The sequence below is a fragment of the Procambarus clarkii genome, chromosome 73 (assembly GCF_040958095.1).
Source record: "Procambarus clarkii isolate CNS0578487 chromosome 73, FALCON_Pclarkii_2.0, whole genome shotgun sequence".
NCBI classification, from domain to species: Eukaryota; Metazoa; Arthropoda; class Malacostraca; order Decapoda; family Cambaridae; genus Procambarus; species Procambarus clarkii.
In genome coordinates, this window is record NC_091222.1 from 20,814,364 (window position 1) to 20,823,592 (window position 9,229).

Consider the following 9,229-nt stretch of genomic DNA (forward strand, 5'->3'; position numbering starts at 1 on the left):
GTGAGTCCACCTGAATGGTTCAATCATGCTCTTCTGACTCTACACCTTTCAATGGAATGTAAATTAAGTTTTCTTAGTTTACCAAGTCATCCTTCTCTGTACACGCAAAATAGTTTACATACAGCGCCCAAACCAGTATAATACCAGTTGGATATCACAAGGCGTCCTACTGCACATTACAGCGGTTATACTGAGTTATACTCATACACTCATACTCATACATACACTCATATACTCATATACTCATACTATGCTCATACTGTACTGTATAAAACCATTTTAAATAAGAACATCGAAAATAGGCTACTGTAGAAGGACTATTGACCATGATTGATTGATTGATGGAGATTAAGTCACCCAAGAGGTGGCACGGGCATGAATACCCCCTGTGGTATTGGCCATGCGAGGTAGCCCCTGTTTATATCCACCAAAACTCATCCATACATGTCTAACATACGCTTGACACAATCCAGGGAACCCGCGTCTATTATGTTACCCGGTAATTGGTTCCATAAATCGAGACCCTATTTCCAAACCAGTATTTACCCAGGTCTTTTCTGCATCTAAATATATCCAATATATATCTCCAATATTTCGCGTTGTATTTTGTGTTGATATATTTAACACCTTATTAATATCATCTTTGTTATACCTTTTTATCCATTTGTATACTTCAATTACGTCCCTAAACTCTAGATGAAGCTTAATTTACATTCTCCAGAGTTTAGAAAATGTAAATTGTTTTTTAATCTCTTCCTATGGAAGGTTTGCCCGTGAAAGACACACCTGAAGATTAATATTAGATGTCTCATGGCTACCCCTCTTAGAAAATAAATTCCCGTGTAGAAAATAGTAATAACCTACTTAGGAATGAATTCCAAAGTCCAATTTTCTTTATTAATATATTTATGTATTGAATTTTGGGCTTTAGAGCCCTAGTAATCAGTACTCCCATCTCTATCTCACATTCTGGTTTCGCTATTTCCTAATCCTACCTTTTCAGGACTCAACTGCATCTGTAAATCTTTCGTCTATTTTAAAAGCCTGTCTAGATAGTATTGAAGCGCGGTTTGTACAGTATAAGTGATATAATGTGGTTATGGTGCCTAAACTTGTTATTGCATAATATAAGATGAGGGCGTAGAGAGGCTGGCAGCCTCCAGGTACTTCAGTGACTCCCCGGTGAGAGCTTTATATGGGTAACGTGACGATGCTTCTAGCTTTCGTTGTTTACTAAGGGCGCTCGTTGCCTGCTGGCTAGTGTGTAGTGATATACAAATATTACTGCATAAATACTAGGATATCCCAACAGCTGTGGAGGAGACCAGAGTCAGCTGTGGAGGAGACCAGAGCCAGCTGTGGAGGAGACCAGGGCCAGCTGTGGAGGAGGCCAGGGCCAGCTGAAGAGGAGACCAGGGCCAGCTGTGGAGGAGACCAGGGCCAGCTGTGGAGGCCAGGGCCAGCTGTGGAGGAGACCAGGGCCAGCTGTGGAGGAGACCAGGACCAGCTGTGGAGGAGACCAGGGCCAGCTGAAGAGGAGACCAGGGCCAGCTGTGGATGAGACCAGGGCCAGCTGTGGAGGAGACCAGGGCCAGCTGTGGACGAGACCAGGACCAGCTGTGGAGGAGACCAGGGCCAGCTGTGGAGGAGACCAGGGCCATCTGTTGACGAGACCAGGGCCATCTGTTGACGAGACCAGGGCCAGCTGTGGAGGAGACTAGGGCCAGCTGAAGAGGAGACCAGGGCCAGCTGTGGAGGAGACCAGGGCCAGCTGTGGAGGAGGCCAGGGAGAGCTGTGGAGGAGACCAGGGCCAGCTGTGGAGGAGACCAGGACCAGCTGTGGAGGAGACCAGGGCCAGCTGAAGAGGAGACCAGGGCCAGCTGTGGATGAGACCAGGGCCAGCTGTGGAGGAGACCAGGGCCAGCTGTGGACGAGACCAGGGCCAGCTGTGGAGGAGACCAGAGCCAGCTGTGGAGGAGGCCAGGACCAGCTGTGGAGGAGGCCAGGACCATCTGTTGACGAGACCAGGGCCAGCTGTGGAGACTAGAGCCAGCTGTGTTGGAAATCCTGGCCAGCTGGAGCCGAAGGGGTAGACCTCTCACCTGCCTTAATACTCCATCATGACCATCCCTTGTCGTTCTTCTCCTCCTGCTACATTCACACCAGCTTATCTGCTCTTCCTCCTCGTCCTTGTGGCCCAGTACCAGGTAGGTCAGCCCAGTACCAGGTAGGTCAGCCCAGTACCAGGTAGGTCAGCCCAGTACCAGGTAGGTCAGCCCAGTACTATAACAGGTGTGGACTGTGTGGCAGCTGTACAGGAACATTTGTAGGTGAAGGTTCTGGCAAAGGATGAGGACAGTGTGAGGTGTGAGGCTTCATTAAGACTTGGCGATAGGCTGAGTTTTTTGTGGTTTATTTTTATTTTCTACCACAGACGTGGTCACAGATTTATAATGCTAACCAGTATATATATACACAGGAACATTTGTGAGTGAAAGTGCTGGCATAGAGTGAGGACAGTGTGAGGTGTGTCATCATTAAGACGTGGCGATAGACAGAGTGGATGGCTCTTGGAAGGCGTCGTGCAGGTGTTAAGCCATGTGGGGATGCTTGAGGACACGGTGTCCGTGTGTGGCAAGGCCGTGGCAAGGTTATGGGAAGATGGAGCAAGACACAAGAGGTCGCTGCGTGAGGTCGTTATTCTATTACTTTATACGATAATCACAAATGGGTAAACAACAGGTTTTCTCTCACGAGTTTGTTTTCGCAGAGGACTGTGGGCGTGGGCTGTGTCGGAGCCGGCGGGCGGTGTGTGGGTGGTGCTGGTGGGCGGGAGTGTGAGTGGGTGGAGGGCGGGAAGGACCGCCCACTGGAGCAGTCTGACTGCGGACCCGAAGAGACATGCTGCTTCTCGGGTAAGTCCAACGCCACCTGACTTACACATGTGCGGGTCTACTCACATATTGTGCAATATACTCATTTCAACAGGAGAGTTGCTTGCATGAGTAATAACAAATTATTTTAGCAGCAGCGCCAGATGTAAAAATATTTAAAATTCTGTATATTAAACACTTCTTCACAAAACTAGGATTTACCTAATATTGACCATTCCACAGTGTCAGGGGTCACAATACATTGAACACTCACCACTTTACGTCACCTTTTGAACACCCCTACACCACCAGACTACGCTATATTTTAAACACCTCAACAGGAACCCGGGTATAACATATTTTGAAAACACTAACCAACAAGATTACACCATATTTTGAATATTCCACACACCACCAGGGTCACCACCGGAGTCAACACCGGGGTCAACACCGGGGTCAACACCGGGGTCAACACCGGGGTCACCACAAGAGTCACCAACACACGTGGAAGGCAGACGTAAGAGGCGAGAGGCAGCGGAGGATTCTGAAGGTCTTCATCAACCTCTAGGGAAGATGCTCGAAAGAGAAGAACAGGAACGGAAGTCACCAAGTCACCAAAGAAAAACAAAAATGAATATCAGCAGGTACCGGGATAACAGCAGACCCGGGGATAACAGCAGACCCGGAGATAACAGTAGACCCAGAGATAACAGCAGACCCGGAGATAACAGCAGACCCGGGGATAACAGCAGACCCGGGGATAACAGCAGACCCGGGGATAACAGTAGACCCAGAGATAACAGCAGACCCGGAGATAAAGCCAGCAATCACAGAACAAGGAAGCAGAGGAATAACAGCAGACCATCAGTGCCAGGAGAGCTCCACAGTGACTCCCAAACTATCTCCAAGAACCGTAAACAAAAAGGAGGAGAAAAAATTGCAACAGTCAGGCAAAGAGAAAGCAGACACAGGAAAGCCAACAATAAAGAAAATAAGAAAATGAATAAAAAAGCCGTGAAAGAAAATAGAGGAAAGTACAAACATGAAAGACAAAGGAGTAAACAGAAGAGTGGGGAAGACAAAAGAAAGAGAAAGAAAGAACACGGAAATATAAGGAAGGCAGGAGGCCAACGGGACCTTGAACACAACAAGAACAAAACGCTAAAATCTCGAAAGACTAAAAGGCCAAGAAAGATGAAGAAAATGAGTGAAAAGACGAGCCTAAAAATAAGTCCCATAAACAACTTCGAGAAACAAAGAAATGTGAAAAATCTAAAAAAGGGTGAAGGAAAAACAAGTAAAAGAGATAACAATTTGAAAAGTGTTGCAGCACCAAGAATAGTCAAGACGACGAATATAAAGAACAAAGCAAAACTTAAGAAAGAATTAGAATCAAACGTCGTTGAGGCAACACACACCAAGAGGAACTCAAGGAAAACAAAGGTTAACAACTTAACGGCGAAGACAAAGAAAAACAACACTAGAAAAACAAAGAAAAGGATAAAAAAGAAAATAAGGCAAAAGATGTTAAAGAAAACGAAGAAAACACGACCAAACAAAACAGAAAAAATGCGATCAAAAAAAAGTTACAAAACTCTATCAAAAAAGCCTATGCAAACGCAACCAAAGAAATCTAAGAAAACGCAACCAAAGAAATCTAAGAAAACGCAACCAAAGAAATCTAAGAAAACGCAACCAAAGAAATCTAAGAAAACGCAACCAAAGAAATCTAAGAAAACGCAACCAAAGAAATCTAAGAAAATGCAACCAAAGAAATCTAAGAAAACGCAACCAAAGAAATCTAAGAAAATGCAACCAAAGAAATCTAAGAAAACGCAACCAAAGAAATCTAAGAAAACGCAACCAAAGAAATCTAAGAAAACGCAACCAAAGAAATCAAAGAAAACGCAACCAAAGAAATCAAAGAAAACGCAACCAAAGAAATCTAAGAAAACGCAACCAAAGAAATCTAAGAAAACGCAACCAAAGAAATCTAAGAAAACGCAACCAAAGAAATCTAAGAAAACGCAACCAAAGAAATCTAAGAAAACGCAACCAAAGAAATCAAAGAAAACACTACCAAAGAAGAAGAAGAAGAAGAAGAAAAATGTATCACAGAAAACAAAGAAAAGATTTCCAAAGCAAGTAGATAAATTGCGACCAGGGAAAACGAAGAAAAAGCTATCAAAGAACACGAAGAAAAATCTTACGAAGAAAGCAAAGAAAATACAGCCAAAGAAAATAAGAAAAATGCAACAGGAAAAAATGAAGAAAAACCGATCAAAGAAGTTGAAGAAAGCGCTACAAAATAAAACAAAACAAACACTAAGAAAGAAAACAGAATTTCAGGGCAAAGAAAAGAAAAGGAAAAACAAAACACGTAAGACTAAAACGACAAATAAAATGAACAAAAAGACAAAGAATATTACCAAAAAGAAAAAAACCAACAGAGGAAAGAAAATGAATAATAACAAAAAGGGGCATTTGAGAAAAACCAAATCCCAGTCCAAAAACTCCTCTAAGAGAGGCAGCAAATCTTCAAAGAAAATGGAAAAGAAGACGAAACAACTGACGCGCCAAGAGACGAAGGCAGGAAAGACGAAGGTGGAGAAGGAGACATCTTCGCGGCAAAATTCAGGGTCGAAGAGAAAGTGTGGGAGGAGCAAGAAGTGTACAAGAGCCGGAGGAAGGTGTACCAATGGTCAGTGTTCCACTAAGGTCATTGCGGGACGCACCAAGTGTAAAGGGGCTTCCTGCGTCTGCTGTCGTCTAGGTCAGTCCTCCACGGTCTTAATGTTCTCTATTTATTATTAGTTTAATGTTGTATTTCTGTACGGAAACGGAGTTGCATGCCTGTATAGTGTTTAAACTCCAGCAACAGTTAAGAATAGTTATACTTTTAAACATATTCAAACCTAAAATAACTTTATCAGTTAACCTGCCACTGGCAGTATTTTCCGGGAAGGGGGAGAGGGGGGTGTTGCCCGGCACTAAGTGTAGTATTGATCAGAAGATTACAATTTAATCTGTTCTAATGATATATTGAAGGGAGTAATATGTTCTGGGGAAAATTGGGCTCCGTTCCTTGCCCCATACTTGTCCCAATGTTGTGGTTTTAGATTTAGCTACTCAGAACGAAATGTCAATGTAGCACCAACTATAGTGAGCCCGTAAATTGTTGTCCCATCTTCTTCTTGATAGTAGATGCAGTTTGCATGAAGGGTTTGTCCTCCCGATGACTGCACCAGTACACATGTTGGTAGAGGAGTTTATGTTGAAGATGATAAGAGTTTCAAAAGTGCTTGTTGCGTTGTGGTGTAGACAGAGGAGCGGCGACTACAACAGAGGTGTGTGTTAGAGGGAGACTTGCCGCACCGTAGGGCGGTGTGTTGTGTTTATGGCGTCAGCTGATCCTTGGGGCTGCCACGAGGCAGTTGTTTTCTGTGTTTAGCTGTTGGTGGCGCCAGGTATAAATGTGGCGCGGGTCAGATGTGACCCAATTTGTTGGTCGATTGGAGATATTTAGCCAGTGCTTTGACTATTTGGTATTTTTCGTGTAACGAATGGTCACCGCCTCCTAATATATGCTCGATGGTAAAGGGTATTTTAAGTGAGATAAGTACTTGTTTGAAATTTACTCTGGCACTATAATGTCGGAAGCAGTGAAGGAGATAGTGTTCGATTGTTTCAGGCACCTGACAGTGGATGCAGAGTTCGCTGATGTCTGTTCTGTACTTAGAGCTGTGTGCTGCTAGTTTGGTGTGTCCCAGCCTTAATCTGGTCATCGCTATATCAATTTCTCTGCTTTTATATCTGACATGTTTCCAAGTTTCCCATTTCTTTTTAATGGACCCATAGTACAAAGGTGAGCATGACGTTTTCCATTTCGTCGCAAAATCTTGGGTGATGGTATTTTTGAAGGCTCCTTTACGTGTAACATGGGGAATTGGATGACGGGTAATGTGAGGTGTTTTGTGCATTGCTTTGGCTAGTTGATCTACTAGTTCATTATGAAGAATACCACAATGCGCTGGGACCCATTGGATAGAGGTATCATAACTGTTCAATCGATGTTCATGAAGAAGTTGAAGACATGGGTAAACAAACTCCTTGCACGTTTTTGAAGAGTACGTAATTGCTTGAAACGCACTCTTGGAGTCACTGCAGATTGTATATGTCCCGATTGGTAATGTTGTGATTATTTGGAGAGCTTGATATAAGGCATAAAATTCAGCTGTTAAAACAGATAGTTGGTTTGGTAACCGCCATCCCTGCTTGAGATGGTATTCCGGTATCCATACAGCGCTAGTGACCGAGGGTACGTTGTTCATGATGATGCGAGATCCATCTGTATAAATCGCTGTGGTATTTGGGTAGCAATTTTTCATTGTTGAGAGAAAGACTGAGGCTATGGCTGAGTTTGGTGCAGACTTTGGAATGTTGTCTTCGAGTTGTATTGCTGTATTAGGAGTTGTATAAAGCCAGGGTGGAATAGGGGGAACAGTAAGTTGGGTTTCCGAGTTTTGGAGTAGAGAGAGGTCTATATTGAGGTTATTTGTAGCCCGTGTGAGGAAAGGTTGTGAGTGATTGGTTGGGAAGCGGGGGTTATGTGGGTTAACTGTTGGGTTAATTTTTGATTTGTATGGGTGTGTCTGGTGAGCAGTGGTACAGAGTGACAGATAGTTGGCACACATTATGTCTCGTCTGGTGGCTAGGCTTGTGAGGCCCGTTTCCCCGTAAAGTCCGAGGATAGGAGTGGAACCCATTGCACCACATATAAGTCGCATGGCATTGTTTTGGATGACCTCTAGGCTCTGTAGGTTAGTAGGCGCAGCCGACGCATATGCTTGGCAACAATAGTCTAGTTGGCTGCGAATGTAGGTTGTATAGAAACGGAGCAGGATTTTATGGTGTGCTCCCCAGGTGGTGCCAGTGAGGGCCTTAAGTATGGCAAGTCGGGGTTGTGTCGTCTGTTTAAGGTGTTGAATGTGTGCTTTCCAGGTAAGTGAGGGCGAGTCTAAGTGCATGCCAAGGTATTTATGTTCTCGTACGTGTTGGATGGGAGTGTTGTGTATTGTGAGGGTGGGTAGATGAACAAGTCTTTTTTTAGTGAAAATTTGATAATAGGTTTTGGTAGTGGTAACTTGAAGGCCCCATTGTTGTGTCCAATCTATGAGGTGGTCAAGTGCTGATTGCATTGTTGAGACTGTATTAGGTAAGGCGTTGTCTGAATAATACAGTATTAAGTCGTCGGCGTACGCCGAGAGGTGAACAGGATGGGTGTTAGGCAAATCTGCTAAGAATGCAGCAAAAAGGGTTGGGCTTACTATGGAGTCTTATGGGACACCCGTTTGTATTGGGATGTCATCGGAAAACTCGCCTTGTATATAGACTTTAGAGGTCCTGTTCGTAAGATAGGATTTTAACCATAAAAGTAATCTTCCCTGTACGCCTAAACGCGCAAGCTTTGCGATGAGGCAAGTATGAGGAATGCTATCAAAAGCTCCTTTGAGGTCTAAGTAGAGAACAATACAAAATTTGCTGCTTCTGAGGGAGGTGAGGATTTCATGTTCAAGGCAGAGTATTTGATCGAGTGTGGAGCATTGCGGTCGAAATCCAGCTTGGAATGACGATATAATATTTTTATATTCTAGGTATCATTGGAGGCGAGTATGTACTAGTCTTTCCATGACTTTACTGAGACATGATAGTAGGGATATAGGTCTATATGACGCAGGTTGGGATGGGTCTTTTCCTGGTTTAAGGAACGGAAGAATAATACTGGTCTGCCATTGTGAGGGAATATTTCCGTGAGTCCAGCATAGGTTGTAATAGTTTAGGAGAGTACTATGTGCAGTTGATGGAAGATATTTAATGAGTTCATATGGAATTCCATCCTCTCCAGGTGCCTTGCCAAGAGGTAGGCGGGTTAAGGCTAATTGTAGCTCGCTTAAGGTGTACATGTTGTCGACGCCGGGCATGGGTAGCAGTATGGCACGGTCAATTTCTTGTCTGAGGGGGAGTTCTTGGGCATGAAAGAAGGGTGTTGTGAGGGTAACTTTAAGACATTCAGCAAGAACATTTGCACGCTCCTGAGGTGTTTGACAGAGTGAACCGTTGATCATCAGGGGAAATGAAGGGAATGTTGGGCGACCTTTAATGCTGTTAAATGTAGCCCAGACTTTTGAATGTGGCGTAGTGGGTGTGAGGCTATCACAAAATTTTGCCCATGATGCTCGCTTTGCTGACAGTATGGTTTTTTTGGCTTCTGCTGTAGCCCGCCGGAGATTAACCCAGTTCTGTAGGGAGGGTTGACGTCTTTGTTTTTGTATGGCTCTTCGGCGTAAGGCGACTG

General features: G+C 44.1%; 1 protein-coding gene across 1 annotated transcript; it reads left to right on the top strand.

Moving 5' to 3' along the window:
- Nucleotides 1-2,121: 2,121 nt before the first annotated feature.
- On the top strand, nt 2,122-8,566 carry LOC138356631 (micronuclear linker histone polyprotein-like). Its single transcript, XM_069312821.1, has 6 exons — nt 2,122-2,208; nt 2,772-2,916; nt 3,293-4,317; nt 4,864-5,647; nt 7,798-7,875; nt 8,529-8,566. The coding sequence occupies exons 1-6, from the start codon at nt 2,122-2,124 to the stop codon at nt 8,564-8,566; spliced, it is 2,157 nt and encodes a 718-aa protein (XP_069168922.1).
- Nucleotides 8,567-9,229: the final 663 nt, after the last annotated feature.

What these genes read in the sequence shown, in the direction of transcription:
- LOC138356631 (XM_069312821.1), top strand. Translation starts at nt 2,122, where the DNA reads ATGACCATCCCTTGTCGTTCTTCTCCTCCTGCTACATTCACACCAGCT. An exon ending in TCCTTGTGGCCCAGTACCAG is followed by an intron (nt 2,209 to 2,771) that starts GTAGGTCAGCCC and finishes TTGTTTTCGCAG; the next exon opens with AGGACTGTGGGCGTGGGCTG. An exon ending in GTTGAATGTGTGCTTTCCAG is followed by an intron (nt 7,876 to 8,528) that starts GTAAGTGAGGGC and finishes TTTATATTCTAG; the next exon opens with GTATCATTGGAGGCGAGTAT.